This window comes from Temnothorax americanus, unplaced genomic scaffold (genome assembly GCF_048541705.1).
Source record: "Temnothorax americanus isolate GAGA-0224 unplaced genomic scaffold, ASM4854170v1 Scaffold9, whole genome shotgun sequence".
Lineage (NCBI taxonomy): Eukaryota > Metazoa > Arthropoda > Insecta > Hymenoptera > Formicidae > Temnothorax > Temnothorax americanus.
Window position 1 is genome coordinate 3,550,830 of NW_027509812.1, and position 19,875 is coordinate 3,570,704.

The 19,875-nt window shown below is 40.5% G+C and overlaps 5 protein-coding genes and 1 long non-coding RNA gene across 7 annotated transcripts; 2 read left to right on the forward strand and 4 right to left on the reverse strand.

The window, feature by feature from the left end:
- Window positions 1-9: 9 nt before the first annotated feature.
- On the forward strand, window positions 10-3,286 carry LOC143907959 (uncharacterized). Its single transcript, XM_077425108.1, has 10 exons — window positions 10-251; window positions 411-634; window positions 682-706; window positions 782-1,035; window positions 1,266-1,576; window positions 1,695-1,952; window positions 2,142-2,287; window positions 2,526-2,632; window positions 2,704-2,841; window positions 2,996-3,286. Exons 1-10 carry the CDS (start codon window positions 10-12, stop codon window positions 3,088-3,090), a joined length of 1,800 nt encoding a protein of 599 aa, XP_077281234.1. The 3' UTR covers window positions 3,091-3,286.
- An 864-nt stretch (window positions 3,287-4,150) lies between these two features.
- On the reverse strand, window positions 4,151-9,759 carry LOC143907790 (uncharacterized). Of its 2 annotated transcripts, none has more exons than XM_077424758.1 (4): window positions 9,424-9,759; window positions 7,943-8,191; window positions 7,701-7,853; window positions 4,151-7,595 (listed from the first exon to the last, which is right to left on the reverse strand). In XM_077424758.1, the coding sequence occupies exons 1-4, from the start codon at window positions 9,535-9,537 to the stop codon at window positions 4,767-4,769; spliced, it is 3,345 nt and encodes a 1,114-aa protein (XP_077280884.1). In that variant the 5' UTR covers window positions 9,538-9,759; the 3' UTR covers window positions 4,151-4,766. The 2 variants fall into 2 exon arrangements, with proteins under 2 accessions (XP_077280884.1, XP_077280885.1); XM_077424759.1 differs by lacking the exon at window positions 9,424-9,759 and adding an exon at window positions 8,633-8,806.
- Window positions 9,760-10,473: 714 nt separating this feature from the next.
- LOC143907801 (perilipin-1-like) lies at window positions 10,474-12,633 on the reverse strand. The gene is made up of 3 exons (XM_077424789.1): window positions 12,354-12,633; window positions 11,203-11,597; window positions 10,474-10,752 (listed from the first exon to the last, which is right to left on the reverse strand). The coding sequence occupies exons 1-3, from the start codon at window positions 12,420-12,422 to the stop codon at window positions 10,635-10,637; spliced, it is 582 nt and encodes a 193-aa protein (XP_077280915.1). The 5' UTR covers window positions 12,423-12,633; the 3' UTR covers window positions 10,474-10,634.
- Window positions 12,634-12,648: 15 nt separating this feature from the next.
- LOC143907796 (synaptotagmin-5-like) lies at window positions 12,649-17,967 on the forward strand. The gene is made up of 10 exons (XM_077424774.1): window positions 12,649-12,762; window positions 12,897-12,948; window positions 13,092-13,404; window positions 14,110-14,262; window positions 14,829-15,010; window positions 15,225-15,415; window positions 15,496-15,603; window positions 15,702-15,822; window positions 16,188-16,531; window positions 16,592-17,967. Exons 4-10 carry the CDS (start codon window positions 14,123-14,125, stop codon window positions 16,895-16,897), a joined length of 1,392 nt encoding a protein of 463 aa, XP_077280900.1. The 5' UTR covers window positions 12,649-12,762; window positions 12,897-12,948; window positions 13,092-13,404; window positions 14,110-14,122; the 3' UTR covers window positions 16,898-17,967.
- LOC143907806 (uncharacterized) lies at window positions 14,124-14,878 on the reverse strand. The gene is made up of 2 exons (XR_013259970.1): window positions 14,750-14,878; window positions 14,124-14,292 (listed from the first exon to the last, which is right to left on the reverse strand). It is a non-coding gene; the product is annotated as an uncharacterized LOC143907806 (long non-coding RNA).
- Window positions 17,716-19,875, reverse strand: Rplp1 (ribosomal protein LP1). The gene is made up of 4 exons (XM_077424794.1): window positions 19,659-19,875; window positions 18,609-18,759; window positions 18,033-18,134; window positions 17,716-17,821 (listed from the first exon to the last, which is right to left on the reverse strand). The coding sequence occupies exons 1-4, from the start codon at window positions 19,728-19,730 to the stop codon at window positions 17,808-17,810; spliced, it is 339 nt and encodes a 112-aa protein (XP_077280920.1). The 5' UTR covers window positions 19,731-19,875; the 3' UTR covers window positions 17,716-17,807.

Sequence of the window (19,875 nt, forward strand, 5' to 3'; positions counted from 1 at the left end):
TCGTGAAAGATGCGTCGGGCTCGCGAGACGAGGGACCAGCTCGCGCACGTGCGAGGACACGACTTAGGGACACTTTTGAAAGGACCGGTGCGGAAAAACTTTAGTGGAGAACTCAAAGAAGTCGGAACTCCCAAGATCGGAGAAGGCGCGACGATCAAAACTCTCGCGGCAGCTCGTACGGGGGAGATGGAGAAGATTAAAGACGAGCTGAGGGCGATGCTTCCGATATTAAAACCTTCAGAAGTGAGAAGGTTGCTTTATTTTTAAATAAATAAAATATCCTCCATAGATCCATACCTCATTAAAACGTTTGAGCTTCTGCTACTTGTATTTTGTTCCTTCCTTTTTCTTTTTTCCGTTTTGAAGAAATATCAAACTCGTCCTCTTCTTATTAATCTGTCTCCAAATAGATTTCGTTTACCACTTCACGAAGCGATCATTGACGAGCTCGAAGAAGGCAACTACGAGGAATCGGTCCGCTATTTGAAAGAATTATTTGAGCTCGATGAAGCGATTCGTAGGGAGGCTGGTCCTGGTACCCTGACGTGGGAGAAGCCACGCTTAAAGAACACCAGGGATGCGATGTTGCGCCTGAAGGAAAGTCTGATCGCCGTCGAGCGAGCCAAAAACGCCGGTGCGAATGAAATATAAAACCTTTAATCAGGCACATTTATTCGCTAGAACAAAAACAATTGTTTTTCGAATTGTATGTAAATTAAGGCTGTAGTTCGCATAAGATGTGATCTTGACTTTCTTACCATTGAACTTTGACATCTGGGAGGAAAGTACGAAGTACAAAGTACGAGAGCAAGAGTACGAATATTATAAATTTTCTGGATATAGGAGACTGCGTTTCCACGGCCGCGGAATTTCTGAATACGGCGCTGTATTTTCAAGCGATGACCTGGGAATGGTGGTGGGTGACGGAGCGGCTTTACCGTAGCGCTCTGGAGAACGCTAAATTGATCGAGGGTGATGATGAGCGCACGAGCACCTTTGCACACTACCTGTACGGCCGATTTCTGTTCGAGCAAAGTTAGCGAAATAAATTATATTCAACATACAAATGGGCAAACAAACGGGGCCCGCCAAGCCACAACTTTCTGTCGACTTCTGCTCTAAACAGCTGCACATATTTTCTTCTTTTCGCATAATTATGTAATATCGTTGTCAATTCACGGTTGTCAATTAATAAAATATTTATCAGACACTGGATATTTGGGATCAATTGCAAATTAACAATTATAATATAAATTAGTAATATTAATACAATTACGTTCATGTGATACAAGCAGTGCGGGACACGGTGCAGTCGTTGTATCACTTGAAAGTCGCACGTGAAGGATCTCAGGAGAAATCGTGGAACGCGTCGAAGATGACTGGTCGAAAAGAGGAGACTATCTTTCGAGAATGCAACGTAGTTCTGTACAAAGCACTGCTGATGTACGCGCAACAAGTCGGTCCTGATCAACCGGACGTTGCCGTGAAAGCGTACACCGAAGCTCTCGCACGAGCGACGGATTGTAAGCAACTTTTTAAAGATAAAAAAGATAAAAATAAAAATAAGATGAGACTATAAGATGAGAAAGTCATTTCAACCATCATGACTTTGTTAAAATGTTACCTCATTATTTTAAATTCGTTGTCTAAAAAATCGTGCAAGTTCGATCTTCATCGCTGTCTTCGCCTCTCAGCGAAACACAGCGTTCTCTTGGAATTATAAAAAGAGCTCGTTGCGAGATATCAGCATATCATCGGTCATCTCCACAGCTGGGCATTACGAAAACAGTGCGAACGTTCTGTACGAGCTGGGCATGAGTCAGTTACGATCGGGCGACGTGAAACTCGCCTACCGGAACTTCTCCAAGTTCCTGGCAATGGCCAAGAGGATCTCGGACCCGGAGGGCATCTGCAACGCGCACATGGCGATGGCACTTGCGTACAAGTTACGTGTATAAACGTATACTTTTCCCGTGCCACGGTAAACGATGGATAGAAACGGCAAATGGAGAGGAAATTAATTATAATTTCGTACCTCTTTCGACATTTTACTGTCACGCGTGCAAGTGTTAATGCGATTTTGATCTAGAAAAAAAATGCCAATTTTTGACACGATTCTCACGGACGATTTACGTTTGCAGGAATTGAGCGACGACGCGAACACGGAGAAGCACCTCCGCCTGTTCATGGTAAATGCAACCGAGTCTGGACTCAAGAAAAAACTTGCACAGGCACATTGCTGCACCGGCGAGCATTTTCTGAGTAAGGTACGGAATTGTTACGGATCGCAATTATAAAAGAGAAACAAGAGGCGACATATAAAAATTACAAGATTATTGAGGAAACAGAAATTATATACATTTCTTCGAATTTTCTAACATTGAAAAAATATATGTAATTTAAATATATCTAATGCACAGTCGCTCCGCGATATCTAATTTGTAGTGTTAATAAAATTAATATTTCTTCAGATTAGTCAACAATGCGAAAACAAGCTTAGTTTTTTTTTTTTTTTTTTAGAGAAGACCAGATATCGCGACGTTTTATTTAGAAAAGTCCTTCGAGTTATACAACGAACTCGGCTTGCACAACGACGCTGATAAAGCACGAGCCCTTACCGGAGTTTCGAAAGGCGAGTTACACTTCTTCAAGACGAGAACTATAACGTGCGACGCATTTAAAATGTCTTCGTCTTTTTAATAGGGCAGGAAATCATCGATGAATACGTCCATCTCATACACCGATGCGGAGCCGCCGATCCGAAGGCAATAATGGCGCTTTGTCAGTGGAAAAATCGTAGAAGTGTTTTTTGGACTGAAAAAGAAAAGAAGCTGCACGCTGGTAGGAGACAATATTCAGTGATCAATCGAATCAAAAATTAAATCAAATTATATAAAAGAGAACCGCGTCTCTTGCAATTCTTAAACTTTCTGATTACCGCGTTTGATTTACATCACACGTAACTATGATAAACCATGCGGTATTATTATTTCAGAAGATTCGAAGGAACTTAGCCTCGAAAACAAAGAGGCGATGTCTTGGTCGCAATCTTCTCTTAGCGATATCACAAACACCGTGAAATACCATTGAAAAATTCGATTTGATGCACGATAGCTAATGCAATATTTTTTATCTGGATATCTACAATAAATGCTCATAAATGACACTCTATTCTTTTGGTAAGGTATTACATGAAAATTCAATATTCACAAATTTAATTTAAATATTAATTATATACGTATTAAAAATGCAAAGAGGGATATTGGCAATGCTTTTATACAACTAAATAATATATTCTTCTTTACACATCATGCGCGATGATGGGATAGATAATTGATTTCCATAATAAAGCACACACAAGTATACTTCTTGCAAATAAACTAACAGAAAACTAATAGTTTTAAGAATATGAAGGTGTTATGTTATCTGCTAATAGTTCTCAACAACTTAATATTAATTAATATTATGTAATTAACATGCATAATTATCTCCATTACCTACATTGCAATTAAAAGATAGATGTCTTACTATCAATGTGAAATCTCAGAATACATATATTTAATTTAAGGAAAGTTTAATAATTTAAAATTTATATTGCAATTATGTTACTGTTTTGTAATTTTTTTACATTAGTACATATAATTTCTTCCACACGTTTCTTAAACTTATTACATTATGCTCAAGATTATATCACTCCCAAATACTATTTTACAACATATATATATACTTGTGTATCTGTATATATAAATATGTGTGTGTGTATTATATATTATATATATATATATATGTATATATATAATTCTTATAATAAAATTATGTTTAAAAATTCCAATTTTTAATTAGTGATACAGACAAATAATGCATATTAATGTAAGATTTTAGAGGCTCTACATATCAAAATAATTATGTTGATCATATTAATATGAAAAAAAAAAGTTTCAATGAATATGTGCGGGAAAATAATCGATATATTTGCTCCTGAAAATCTTTTTACAATTCTATATTCGAAAATTTTGGAATTTATTTACGATTACTACCTACGATAAATCAATTATTTTCTTGAATTAAACTTGGTAAATAGAAAGTTACACACGTACCATATGATTAAAATGCAACACACATATTTCTGATAAATCATTATGCAAACGTCTTCATAATATTACTCTGTATTTCTTCTGTATCTTAATATTACACACATATATGTATATGTACATATACATACACATATGCATATACATACATATATATACATATATATACATAATCACACTGTAATGTTACAAATACAAGCTTAGGTTTATATCTTAATTTTACAACAAATCTTAGTTATTTCCGTATTTAATGCAAACATACTACAGCATAGCTTTATAGCTTATCTGTTACACGAAAATCAGCGTGAAGTCAATGCTATTGTGATACTTAATTATCTTTAATACTTAACAAACACTACTCTTAAACGATATAAGTTAATATATAGTAACAAAAATTATGCGAACTGCCCGATCGTTGCAGTCCTTCCAACTTTCTTCATTTAATGTAAGAAATAAAAATATAAAGTGCGAATTACCTTGAAAACTTCATTACACCGAAGAATAAGTTTGCAATAAAGTATGCGCCCATAGAGATGTCCAGCAGTTCACATCTTTTTTTTTTCAATCAACTTAAATCCTCTGTAATTGTAAATAGGCATTGCACACACGACGAAGATAAATTTCTCGCAAAAATGGGACAGAATGTACAATAGTGATTGTTTGCCACAGACGCAATTAGTTCAATATAATATCATCGTCTAACTCCATAACGCTAATCGGATCCAAAGATGGCATATCGGCACTCTTACGTATCTCCCGTGATATGTTCTCTAGTGTCTCCGAAATTGTGACGTCGTCCGAGTTCTTCGTGTTACTACTATCCTCTCGATGTTGAACTTCAGCGGCAGCGAGCTCAAATACTTCCCTCAATATCTCGTTTGCCGCATCCGCAGAGCTAGTGTCCAAGACGTAAGTCGAATTTTCCTGTATCTTGCTATGCTTATTATTCATTGCATTATCGTCTACCAATTGCTCGAGCTCCTTTATCTCTTCCTCTAATTTCCTTTTCTCTTTCAAATCGTCTATTGAGACTGTTTCTTCCGTGACGTTGTTACATTTTGCCCTGTCATCAATGCTGTCGTTGTTTACTGGAACAAATGCGACATCGTCATCATCGCTATCTCTTATCTCGTCGTGCTTTTCGCCATTTGAAAGATCTGGCTTGACAGTATCTTTTGCACTATTAGGTTCATCAACATCTGCACTTATTTCGACTTCCATATTCTCTTCGTCGAACCTATTTTGCTGTTTTTCCAATTCCTCAATTTCGAATTCCTTGTCTTCATTTACGATCGCGTCATCCAAATCTCTTTGGTCATTTAATGTATCTGTTTTGTCAGTCGGCAGAATTTCTAGGAAATCTTCCTCCGGCTCTTTTGTATCTTCCTTCGAAAACTCGTCCATTAGATCGCATTGTGGCATTTCTGTTTCATCCATTATCTCATCTTTATCTGGTTCATCCATTATTATCTCATCTTTATCTGGTTCATCCATTATATCATCTTTATCAGGTTCATCCATTATCTCATCTTTATCTGGTTCAACCACCATCCCATCTTTGTAATCTTCGCAGTTATTTTCTAAATTATTTTCGCAACTTTCATGATCCTCGATATCCTTGCTTGTTTCATGAATTGATAAAATTGGTGACCTAATCGTTTCACCATCGCGCGTTGTTTCCTCGTGAAGATCCTCTTCATCATTATTACATTCATCATTAATAACCTTTTCCTTTTCTATAGAAGAAACTTTCTCGTCGTCCTCTATCTCTTTGTCTTTCTCCTCATCCACATTAGCCTCGCCTTCTACTATAGTGACAGCAGTTTTCTGCACATCCTCATCTTTGGATTCGTCACTGTCCCTGTTTACCGATGTCTCATCCTTGTCCTCCGTATGTTTGTCCTTTTTCTCTTCATCTTTTTCGTCTTTATCATCTTCTATCTCTAATGTTCCGTCTGGCATGTCTGTCGATTTTTCGCATTGTTCAGACTCATTTGTTTCAATATTTTCATCATTCGCAGATTCTTCTTCTACGCGCGACTCGCTCCTCGCTGCGTTGTCCTCCGGTTTGTCGATTACATTGCCGTCTTCGCTACCCGTCTCGTTTTCCACCTTTTTCATTGAATTTTTTCCAGTGGATAAACTGAAGATCTCTTCGTCATCGGTATCCTCGACATTGACATCGATTTCCTCCGATGGATCGTCGGTGTGTTTGCCAGCGGTTCTATCGGGACGCGACGTCGCTTCTTTGGAAATATCGTCGTCTTGTGAATCAACTTCAGTTTCCTGCTTTTCCTTAACGCTTGAAACGGTTAACTTTTCCAGCTTTAATGCAGCTTGCTTGAGATGCGTCAGTCTGTGTTTCGCATTGGACAGCTTGGTGTCAAATTTCTTGTCGCACTTGTCGCAAGCGTATTCCATCTTAGCATCCGACTGTGCTAGAGATTTCGGGCTCTTAAATTCCATCGATGTCATTTCCGTACTAGATATAGAAGACGATCTCGTCCTACTGCCGGTGCTTCTCTCTTCTCGTTCTTTTTTTATATGTACAGTCGACAAACTCGTCGCACCTTTCGTCTTGCTTCTCAGACTCCTACCATCTTCGTTGGACGTTTCGTCGCTAGAGTCTAAACGTGCGTACGACGGTCTTTCTTCGAGAATGAATTTCTGTTTCTTCCTATTTGTCTTATTTACACGGTCATTCAATTTACTACTACGGGTCTCTCGTTGATCCAGAGAACCGTCCGAATCCGTACTTCTATCATCGATCGTTCTTTTACGTCCTCGCCTTTGCGTCAAATGAGTACTGGACCGTTGCTCTGCATCCACCGACGCTTTCGTCGATTTCACCTCGTTCGTGTTTGCGCGCTCTTTACTCAATCTTGTCATTTTCGATGGCGCGTGCTCGATGTCTTTCGACCTATCCACGATGTTGATTCGCCGTTTTCTTCCTCGTCTTGCTTTACCGTTAACAATGTGATTCCTTTTAGATGAGGCCAACGAAGGACTACTACTCCCGGCAGATTTTTCTTCTTCCTGGGAACTTTCGTGCGACGTAACATCATTCTTATTTTTTTCCACCTCGTGCATTTTCTTTTTCCTATGCGATTTTTGACTCAGTACGTCAGTCAAGAAAACTGTGCACAATTTCGTTTCTGCCAAGTAGGATTGTGTCTGACGGGATCGTCGTATCTTGTCACTACTCGGATCTACCGTTATCCAACAATTCTTGCATACCGTTAGACCCGTGTGATAAAATCTGTACATGTCGATACCGTGCGCAACTGCACCACGACACTTGTCGCAATTTCTAACTTTCGGCTTGTTGTTTCGCCATTTGATTTGTGCATTGAGCTGTGCTTTGTGTCCCTTCAGACGTCGCTTACCACGTCGCGCCATATTAGTACTCTCGTTACTGTCGCTATCGGAATTTACGGTACCATAAAATGTGATATCTGGAAATGTGGTAATAGTCGTTTTGCGATTTACCACATCTGTGTGTACCTGCAATGAAAAATTGCAATTGCGTAATATAAATGTCACTAGAAAAATAAAAAAAAAATTGACGCAAAACATAAGCACGTACAATTTGACATAATTTGTTATTACCTTTGGAAAATTTGAATAGTCTATCTCTTCATTAATCAGAGCTTTTAAGTTGGCGATTGTTTCCTGATACACCCTTCTTAGATCGTACAAAACATCCAAGTTATATCGACACGATAGGCATATCAGCTTCAAACGGGTATTCTTCTTACTGACCTGCAAAAACAGAACATAGACATTGAATGTAGGCATTTGTCTTGCGTATTATTTGCCTCTTGCGACGAAAAGACAACACTCGAACTTACATCGTCGTTGAAAATGCTGCGGATTTTCTGAAGAGGATTAAATAACACGTTATTGTCCTCGGTAATATCGAAGATACGGTTACCGTCCACTAACTCGTGGCACAGGAAACAACATGGCTTTGACGTCGCGGCTTTCCGCTCCGATATCTCGTGCGACTTCTTATACTTTTGTACAAATTTAGCGCACTGATCTAATTCATACGCGCACTTGTAACATATCTTGCTCGACAGATCGATGCATTCGTTAATCTAAGAGACAAGAGAACAGGTTACAGCATTACTCCAAAATTATCCAATCATTATTCTTAATTCTAATCGTCTTCCCTCTCGTTGTGGGTTAACGAAGGAGGAAAAAACGCGGAGTGTCCGGTCTAGTGAACAGCGATACACATATGCGTATACGTACACGGACCTGCGCGACTATCGTTAACAAATGAAACAATACGTCGACTCAATATTGACCGAGATGATGTAATAAACAAACACACAACAATATCCAGCTACATACAAATTATCCCACAAATTCCTTCCAATTTTCGGACCAAGTCGGAGCAACGTAAATAAACGCGTACGAAAAAACGGAATTGCAAAGTCGGCGCGAGAGATGAAGCAAATATCCGCGATCGTTCACCGTGTGTATATTTTTACGTATACACGTACGTAAAATAAAATACGCGCATACATACGTACGCACATCAAAATGTCGGTAAAACGGGACACGAGACGGACACAAGCCGAACACCGAGATTGGCACGATCCACGTCTCTCTCTCCTTTTTCGCTCGCGAAGGAAACGGTACTTATCCGCGTCAAAAAATCGGAGCCGAGCGCGATTCGAGCGGTCCGTCAGTCGCGATATATTCCCCGGGCTCGAAACTTCGGAACTATTTATTTGTCACGGCGTAGCAAGCGGTACGTACACCTACAATCTACACCATCACCATCCGTACATACGTCTGATACGTCTCCTCTCTCTCCCACTCCCTCTTTTTTCTTTTTCTCTTTGTTTTCACACTCGCAAGTTCCGAGTTTCGGGAACAGATGACGCGACGCGTCGCGTTTCTCGGTTGCACGTTGCACGCGTGATCGGACGCGCGACGCAGGCACGGCTAATTGATGCCGGATTGATCCGACGGGCGTTAATTCCCCCCTGATTTTCAGATTTCGCACGTACGAGGTTCGAGGCGAGACGCGGCCGGACGTCCGCGTCCGCCCGCGCCGGCCCTCGGGAGAGAGCCAGGCTCGAACCTAACCTAAACCAAGCGGCGACCTCTCGATATGGAAATCTTGATTGAAAACCGCGTCCTCGCCTCTCGACAATCCATATAGATTATGTCCACTTGTTCTTACGATCAGCGCAATATCAGCGCTAAAAGAGGCAAACTAATCTATCCGACAAGAGCCGCCGAGAATCTGATCAACACGCGCGAACGCGAACCATTTCTCGCCAATTGTTCTTCATTCTTTAACGGTTCTGTTTACCTTGCTGGACAGGCACGTCTCGATCTGATCGCCGAAAGTGTTACGATTGTCCGGCGTGACGTCCAGGAAGACACCCTCGTTGCTCGCACACACGAAGCAGTATTGTCCAGGCATAGCGACGCGCCGGGGGTATACTGACGTGATTAGGGTAGCATCACCTCGGACCGACGTTCGGAACGAGACGCGATCGCAAATCGCAAGGATTCTCAATTTCTCACCGAGCCTGCCTAGTCAGCGATCAGCAGCGACGTCCAACGTCAACCGACGCGCACAAACGGAGAATTGGCGGTAATCCTAGCCCCTGCACGCGATAACATGGCGGGCCCGATGCCTGACCGATGTCGTCAGCCGTCGCGCGACGCATCGAACGATATATCGAAGATGGACGACCCCTTCGGCCTCCCTCGTTCTCCTGCTTTTTCATTTCCATTTTTTTTTTTCGCGATTTTCCCCGCGGATTCTTGCCGCTTTTTCTCGGAGCTCGCTCGCGAAGCGATCAACGATCGGCGAGTCTGAAATTGATGTGGTGGTCCGACCGACGCTGCGTTTCGCAATTTGCACCGCGCGATTCGATGCATCGATCTCGTTCGGCGCGATCGTCTCCGAGTTCGAACTCAAGTTTACGCGATGCCGATGTTCAACTAGCGCGACGCTGCACTTTAGAGCATAAATCGTACCGTATAAAGGAGATATAAAAACGAAAGAGAAATTTATTTGTATTAACAACGTAAAACAGCTATCGTACAAAGATATATCGCAGTCGGACGCTACCCGGACATTCGTTTTACGGCGGGTATCGCGTTTACGTCACTTATCATCGAGACGATTGCGTTATCACGTGTTGCTCAATAGACTATATATTTTTATATCGCAATGTTTTGGGACTGAAACTCGCTTTAAGACGACTTACAATTCGTGTCTGATTTCAGGACAGTATTCTATTTGTACGAAATAGAATTCCGTTTTGGGCACGTATTGTGTGGAACTTTTCGAAATGGATTCCGATTGTAGTTATTTCCTAGATTATTCCTATTGTTTTTTTTTTCCCCCAAGGGAAAACGGAATAATTCTGATCGGAATCCGTTCCGAAACGTTTCATAATACGTACCGTGAATTCTGACACGAGTCACTCGTCTGAAATGGATTCGAGACATTACAGTGCACTCCACCGACGAAAGTCCGAGTGCGAAAATCATCCCTATTTTCACCATTCAGCTAGACATTTTCCGAATTCCCTGCGCGGCCTCGTTCGCACCCAAGTCCTTCATCCGATCCTTCGACCCGCCAAACAGGAGCCTGAGGGTTTCTAACGCCGACGTAAATATATTCCTACAACACAGCCAAACAAATACGTAGGAAAAGATTGTCAATTATATCGTGTCTGGATATCTAAAGAAAAATTGACTACACTCTATTTTAGTAGTGTTCTATCAGTAGTAGACCACTCTTATAATTAGTATGTTTTTATCTAGGACGAGATTTAAAGTGGCTGTATAACTTTTTGCATGCAGTACAATTTTACTCTGATACAGTTTACTATTATAGGTTTACTAATTAGTTTTACTAATGTTGTATAAAAATGCATATATAATAATTGAGCCAATTTTCATTTATAATGATATGCAATAACATTAATATATAGATATGTACTTGGAAAGAACATGGTAGTACTTAGGGTATTTTATATTCAAGAATCAGAAAGGGAAGGCATTAATATATATATATATATATTCGAACGAGAGAGCTCCGTCGTTCGAGCCTCGACGGCTGGACCATCACCTGACTCCGTCCTTCGCGTTCGCGTAGATCTGGCCGGGCGGCAGCTTCACGGAAGGCACCTTCTCTTCCACGAAGTCCAGACCTACGCACACCGCGTCGTCGACGATCTTAAGCGGCGTCTCCAAGATGCCGGCGACCCTGCCGGTGACGGGGCTGGCGAACTCCAGGCTCGCGCGTATCCCGTTCTCCGCGTGGCCCATGATCGTCGCGACCGACTCGTGGGAGCCCCGCGCGGCCGCGTACGCGCCGCAGAACGCCGACGTCATCGTCGCGAACATCGGCAGACCCAGCAGGCGACGCGTACACACCATGCCGCGCGCGTCCGCGTCGCCGGCGCTCGCATCCGCGACCCTCGGCGCGGTGGGATCACGCGTGCCGCACATGACGCTCAATTGCTGCGGAAGCAAACGGCACGACGGATATGAGGATGAAAAAAAATAGAATAGAATAAAATTAAGCCTGTCTTATATATATATACAAATACACATAATTTTGTACATATTTATACACATACACGTGTAAAATATGTTATGTATATGTAAAATTATAAACAGAATCCTGTTTTAATGCCCTGTTTTAATGTGTATTTTAACGCGTGTAGTCTTTACATTTTTTTCCTATTCTTTAAATGTTTATCATTGTATTGCTTGCTAATAAGTTAGTCGGGATTTGACCGAAGTCATTCCAAGTCACGTGCAAATCCGTGCCGGAAATAGCCGTAGCAGCCCGTCGTCGATCTCGCGGTTCTCCGCGAGTCGGTTCAAACGTCGGACTTTGACGTCCGCGGTGTATCTTGATTATGTAAAAATTATTCGAGGCTCTTTACGATAAACGCTACAAGTTACGCCATCGCGCATATCGCATATCTCAATCATGACAACGCGCGACATGGTACCGCTTGACATTCGCGAAATGTTCGCCGTGGACGCCGTGGACAAATATAGCGGATAAATCCTCCGTCCGCGTCGGCGGGAACTTTTCGCAAAGACGCGCCGACGTAAATGTCGAAAGCGGACCGACTCGCGAACGGACCAGGTCCACAAATCGATAACGGAGACTGGCACGACGATGATTATTAAGTGCGATGGACAACAACCCGCCGTCGAGCGATGCGGCTGACAATGAGCCGCGATAGCTATCGTTATACGCACGTGATACGCGATGCGCACGATAGCCGATGGTCTCTCGCTGGTCTCGCGCGGCATCTCGGAACCCGCCATCTCGGGAAACCGGCCGGACACGGCGGACACCCCGAGCTCGACGCGGCTCGTGACGACGACGGACGACGATGACGCGGTCGAGAGGGGCTGCGCGAGGTCCGCGCGTGCGTCCTAAATTTAGCTCGTCGCCCTCGTCGGCAAACCGGCGACCGCGAGACTAGGATACTTATCCCCTCCGTAACCGTTTATTTCAGTGCTGGATGTAAGCGGTTCTTCGCGTTGGTAGCGCGATATCTTTCTCTCCTTCCTCTTCCCTATGTAACAATAATAAACATGAAAAATGTTTATAACGTCTAAAAAGAAAGGAATATGCGTGCCGATTGCTGTTTTTTATCAACAAGTAAATCACTTGAAGTTATTAAAAAAGCAATCGATTGACGATCAGTAATCAACGATCGATTAATAATCAAAATTATATAAAGGAAATTATTACTTTACGTGTATTTTAAGAAAATTCTTTTACTTATTTTCTAGGAAGACCTCTTGTATAGGACTCGGGCTACAAATTGTCATCGCAGGCTCGCAGGTATATGCAAATCAAGTGTTAATTAACATTTCTTTAGCGTTTTCACTTGTGCGCCATGCGCGCTTTCGCGACTGCTCGCTGCGCGAGCGGGCGGGAAAAAATTGTTTAAAAATTTTCACCCGCAATGCGCACTTCACCTTTAGGGAGTCAAGGTCGCTCGATGATCCTTCGCCGTCGTTAGCGGAGATGAGAATCTGTGTGCCGGCGCGTGCGCACGTCCTCCTCACGGCGCTCCTCCGAGGGTGAGTCTACGAGGTGTGAAAGTGTACGTTCTACGGAGGGCATGAATTTTAACATGCCCATTGATAGATCATCCGCCGTTTGCTGATCCATCATTCTCGCCGTGACTCGTTTTTCCTCGACTTCGGAGCTAAGGAGCAGGTCGTTGCCCCCAGTTTCTCGTTCCAGGTTCCAGCGTAAACGAGAATGTAATGTAACGCCGTGCGGATGACAGGGGTAAGTGTGCGTATTTACCACACGTTTTGCCGTATGTCTGACTAATGATACTTGTCTCGTGTCTTATTTCCGGAGGAGCGCGTTATATTCCAAAGAGTACGCTTTGGCATTCGAGAATAATGACGCCTGCAAATCCCCGGGCGATTTATTTCCACAGATCCAGTTGCACCATCTGGAACAAACGAGGATGACGTAGCAATTAGCTATCCTCTCTCAAATTATAGTCGTATCTTTGTACTTAGAAGAACGCGTGCGCGTACCAGAAAGAAAGAGAAAGAGTGTAACATATGCGTGAAAAACATATTCTATTTATGTACAAGACGTGTAAATTGAACTGGGGATCAACTTTAAGGGTGATTTCGACCAAACTTCAATTAACTTAATCAGCGATCAACTTATCGAGTAACGTTATTTTGTTAACGTGAGTAGAATCATTAATTTTTTTTCTTATTTAACACGCGAAAAAAGGGATTTGACAAAGTGAACGACATTTAGGAATTTTGCTTTGAACAACTCTGCCGATGGAATTGATTGCTGATTAAATTGATTGGAATTTGTTCGAGGTCATCCTAAGTTGGTGAGGTTGATACATATAATCAAATAAAATTGGATAATAACTGTTTAATCGCCATGGCGTTGCAACGCGGATCGTGGTGAATCCGCTCGACGATGAAAAGTCAAATTTGATCGTAATGTCGAATGCAGGTTCGCAATTAAGATGGATGTTCACGGTGCCGGAGTGGTCGCGATTCTAGGAACGGTTGGAGCCGCTACCGGGGCAATCTCAGCGGTGATCGTCTACACTATTTGCGCGCGTCGCCGACGATTGCTTACTTCGGTCGGAGGACCGCTCAACTGGCACGTATTCCTCGTATTCTTCCTTCTTCCCTAGAATATAATGTATATTTTTAGCTTGGATAACTTAGTCGCGACTAATAATTTTCCTAAAATTCTGTTCTAAAATCCGACATAGCGATGCTGAATAAAGTCTATAACATCACTTATTGCATTCATCACAACTGTCAAATAATGATTCAGCTTACAATTAATAACGATAACATAAAAAAATTATCGCTAAAATAGCAATAAAATTTAATAGATTTAATTAAGATTGATACAAAGTTGCAAATGTGCCATATCACAACTATATTTTTATTTGTACCGCATTAGAACTAGTATCGGCCTTTACTGAAATAATTCCTTACTTAAATTTATATTTGATTGGCTGAAAAAGACCTGGAGAGAGACCGCAATTAGCTCTAATGAGGTTGAAGTAGAAAACATTACTGTGATATTGCACAAATATCTGCACTTTCAGACTTATATTAGCCTTAATTTAATTTACCATTTTTCTATAAATAAGCCGATTATCACGCACAGTTCCAATGTACCGAAAAATTAATAAATAATATAATCTCTTTCAGGTTTGAGAAAGATTTGTTAGACAGAGCCGAAGAGGCAGCCAAGTCATCGAAAGACGTTTTAGTCGGTGTTGCTCTTTCGCGGGAAAATAAGATCATCAGACGTAATGACAGTCAGTCGGATGATGATGAATGGCAGTCTGATCATGTATTTGACAGCATTGCCAGTGATTCGCCTAGAAGAGGTAGATACATGTGTGTTCTAAAAATTCTAATAAGCCAGCAGACACAGTAGAATTGGAATTGAATTAGTCAGACATTTTACGAATTCGAATTTTGACTATGACGTATGTTTAATCTTTTTGATATATTTCTTAAAATCGAAAGATTTGGTCAATTTAATGGAATCGCGACATTGAAGTGTCTTCCGTTATACACCTGAACGCGTTCCTTTCGCAGTTATACACCATCTCTCGGAATCAGATGATATTTCTCCGTCTCCAATGAGTCCTCTTGCACCACCCATTCCGGAAGGCACAGTGATCGCGTCTGACAAGCGCGTGATAATCGTCAGACCACCGCCGCGGAGTATAGACGGGTCTTACTCCAGGTTGAACAGCGTCGAGATCGAATCATCTCCACGGCACAAGGTATATCGTAGTTTCGTGATATTGTTCTCAATTCGTCAATAATTGGATTACTGCAGCTAAGTGTATTTTTTGTATCATAGCTCTCGTCTTCCTCTTCAACTTCTTCGTCTGACGAAATCAGGGGTGAATTAAAATTGGGTTTGATATACGATGTCAACGCTGGAATACTTACAGTGAGACTGATCGAGGTATCTATTTCTCGCGTACATCGTCTAGATCATGTATTTACTATTGCCGAATGTATAGATCGGAATAATCATTTTTTTTTTCTTCGCGTTTTACAAAGGCACACGATCTTCGCGCCCGAGAATTGAGCGGCATCGCAGACCCTTACGCCAAGATACGTTTGTTACCTGATCGTAATAACGTATGGCAAACTACAATACACAGACGTACTTTGAATCCTGGTAACTATTTTCCTATTATTTTAACGGGGTTATCGCAAAATGACGCAACTCTCTTTAAAGCAGAGAAAAGGATGAGATTTGAGAATGGTCATGCCCGCTTGCGCGCGCGTTTTAGCTGTTACCGAATCCTGTATGTAATGTGCACGATTTTGTGGTCCTCTTCCGTGCTGTGTCCACGATTTTGTGATTCTTTTCTGTGTTATGTTCACAATTTTTTTTTTTTTTTCCAAAGAGAATCAATTATCGTGCACATTACCTACAGGATTCGGTAACAGCTTAAATACGGGTTGCGGGCATGACCACTCTCATTCTTCTCTCTGCTTTAAAAACATCAACATATTTTATATATCTGATCTTTTTTTTAGTATTCGATGAAGACTTCGTTTTTGAAGTAACGCCTGCATCATCAGTGGCTGGACGAACATTAGAAATTCTGCTCTATGATTTCGATGCGTTTACGAGACATCGTGGTTTAGGCTACGTACAGCTTCCTCTTTCTTCCGTGCCGGATCTCGGTGCAAACTTGATCACTCTCGTAAAACCAATTCTTCGATATGGGGCGGAGGGTGGATTTAAAGCGCCGCCTCTGGGTGAATTGATGGTCTCCATCTCGTATCAATTGTCCATAGAGAAACTGACGATTATCGTCGTCAGGGCGAGAAATTTACCCATTTTCGACGATCCTGTAAACGCCAATCCGTATGTGAAGGTACGTACGTATCGATGCACTGACCTTAAATTTGGTTTACTTAAAATAAAAATCGTTTAGGTGTCACTGATCCAGGACGGTAAGAGTCTCAAGAAGAAGAAATCGAGTGTACAACGCGAGGTTACCAGTCCCGTGTGGAACGATATTCTTACTTTTGATATTAGCAGCGACATATTACCGAAGTGTGTCTTACAATTCTCTGTGCTACGAGCGAGTGGTGAGCTCTTGGCCAAGTGCGAGGTATCCGGCTCGTGTCAAAGAGAATTGTTTCAGCGTGTATTATCCGGAACGGGTGCTTCGGCACAATGGTTGCCATTATCAGAACCAGAAGCGCAACATGATGATATCGGCGAATTAAAAAATTAAATTGCTGTTAAAAAAAAAAGGAGAAAATATATGTACACAAGATGGTCGTAAACCACCTTGTATACCACCACTACGTACTAAAGTGTTAAAATATTTTATCTCCTAAACTAAGTATTTTAGCGAGAAATGTTTTAGATAAAAATTGCTTGGTTTTGAAAAGAGCAAAGTGGTGATCTTAATTTTGGCATTTTCAAAGTCATATCAAGATTGACAATTCTCAATTTACAACTATTTTCACTCCATATACACCAATTGATTAAGAAATGAAATAACGGAATATTGCCGACCAATCATCTTATATAACGTAACAGCACGAATATGTAATCAAATTATTATGCGACAAATTGTAATAATTATTCAAGCTAGAGTCTACATAGCAGAGTGCACATAAAAGTAACTTTGTTGAACAAGACGGTGTATTCAAAAACAAATCCGCCGATAAAAGCAGGTTCTTTTAACGACGGTACAATTGTTATTAAATGCTACGTAAGAGATTGACTGAATTTACTAGCGCATATTACCGATCAGCAGATAGATAATACCGAGAAATAAAATATAATGTGGTTAGAGAATTGTAGCTTACTCCGTTGAATATACACGGTACAAAAAAAATAGAATTCTATATAGATATATGTATGACTATAGAGAGAACAAAAATAGGAAATATATTTTTTTCCCACATAGAGTTCATTGAACATGTTCTACGCATGTTTCATCGAAATATTCTCATACACATTACATATTTCGTATATAATAAGAGAAAAGTAAAACCCTTATTGTTTGCGATCGCTTTTCTATGGTTGGAAAAAAGTATACACTTTTCTTATCAAAATGTTTTCATTGTTTATATCGTGTGTACAATATAACAGTACATACATAAAAAGGAATGGACCAACGCGATCCCTGATCCCTAGTCGAATAGGCCTGTAAGCAGATAGTGCATTGCGATTAATATCAGAATTAATTACGTCCATTGAATAAGATAATTAATTTATTGTATTCTCATTCTTTTGAAATATTATCATCATGTGTATATTCCGTAGCTAATACATGCTATATTAATCACTGAATATTTGTTACGCTGTTCTTCAGTTATCTTCTTAAGATTTAAATATTATAAATTTGATGTACTCACCGAAACCCATATCGTCGTCTGATTCTTCCTCTGGTTCTTCCTTCTTCTTTTCTTCTTTGGCTGGAGCAGCTTCGGTGCTAACGGGCGCTGCAGCAGCTGGAGCTTTAAAAGAACGAAATATATTTTTTTATAAAAGAATAATAGTGTCAGATTGTTTGTCAGAATAAATAATATTAAAAAAAATAAAGATTAATTCATATTGCGATATATTGAAGTAGCATTTCAGTTACAATTTTTCTATAGTTTTCCATGTTGCTAACTAAACTTTAAGATTCTATCTTTACTGATATAATCAGAAAGTTTGTTTTCAATTTCTTTCACCTCTTTTGCTGACCGGGCTAGCAATTTAAATGATCTAGATCGGTGGATGAAGAGGATAATAAATATTTGCAAATTTATAGCAAACTTAAATAACGTTCTTCCAAATCTATTTATAGATAAATGCACAGTTATATATTCCAAAGTATTTACTTAATACTTTCTTGCTGCATATTTTGCAGGAAAGTAAAAAGAACATAAGTACTGGTACTTATAATTAAAGCTTATAGTCTATCAATAGGAAAGTATATGTATTACCTGCTCCTGCAGGTGCCGCTCCGACACCAGATCCGATGTTGGTAATTAATTCTTTAACATTTACGCCTTCCAAGGCTTTAGCAAAAAGTCCGGGCCAATAAGATTCAACATTTACATTGGCCGCTTTTAAAATCGTCTGTATCTTCTCGCCCTGTGAAATGAAAACATAATTCAAGATAATACATTGTACTCATTTTTAATTTTACATAAAATTAATTTGCAGATTCTATCATTTCACAAAACCCAACAATTTGATTAAAGACTATATTTAACTTTTTGCAATAGTGGAATCGAACAAAAAGCGCCACCTTATATAAAATGTAGTGAAACATTACTTTGCTTTGATTATGAAAATATTGTCCTTTTTTAAAAGATTGAAATGCCGAGAACACATTTTCAATGCAGAAATGCATTGAAAAATTGGACAACTATTAAGCGTCGTCTACAATGGTAGCAGGAGTAATGCAGTAAGACATAAGCAGTAAGATGTTACTCCTGCCGTCATTGTAGGCGATGCATTATAGCCTTAATAAATTAAGAGATGCTTCTACAAATTATCACGAATCGATTAAGAGACCGTCAAACATTTCTGTTTTGCAAATTTTATAATCGACAAAAATTGTATGTAGTAAATGTTTAATGGATTGTAATCGCTGTATAATCTACGTAGCACATACGGTATAAATATTTAATAAAAACTATCACGCGATAAAACAACGTAACAACAAAAATTAGATTCACGATATGACCCTTTATCGTTAGAAATTACATGATAATGCAAAATCACCAAAATTAATTAAACCTTTGATGCTTTTGCCACAAAGGAACACGTGCATACTCCAGGGTTAGGTTCCGAGAGATTAAGCCAAGATATGACTCGTTGAATAGAAAAGTATTTGTTTAAAAAGAAGACATAGATGAGGCAATTACGATAATTAATAAACAGACGCGCGAGCGCGGTGGAAGTTGGGACGCAAAACCGATAAAACCGAAACCATAGGCGGCGAGAACGGACACAAGCGTGACAAGAGCCGCGTGAACGATACTTACGGTTACGGCGATGTCGTCGTCGACGAGTATCAACGCGGAATAAACGCACGCGAGCTCGGCTTCGGTCGTCATTTTTCCCGTTTAGATTTGGCTTCTCGAGACACGGATGGAACTTAAAATCGGTGTAAGTCGTCGATCCGACCTTAGCTCCGCGAGAGAGAACAAACACCCAAGTTCGCGACTGCGACGGAAGACGGAAGAGACCGGGGAGAGAGTC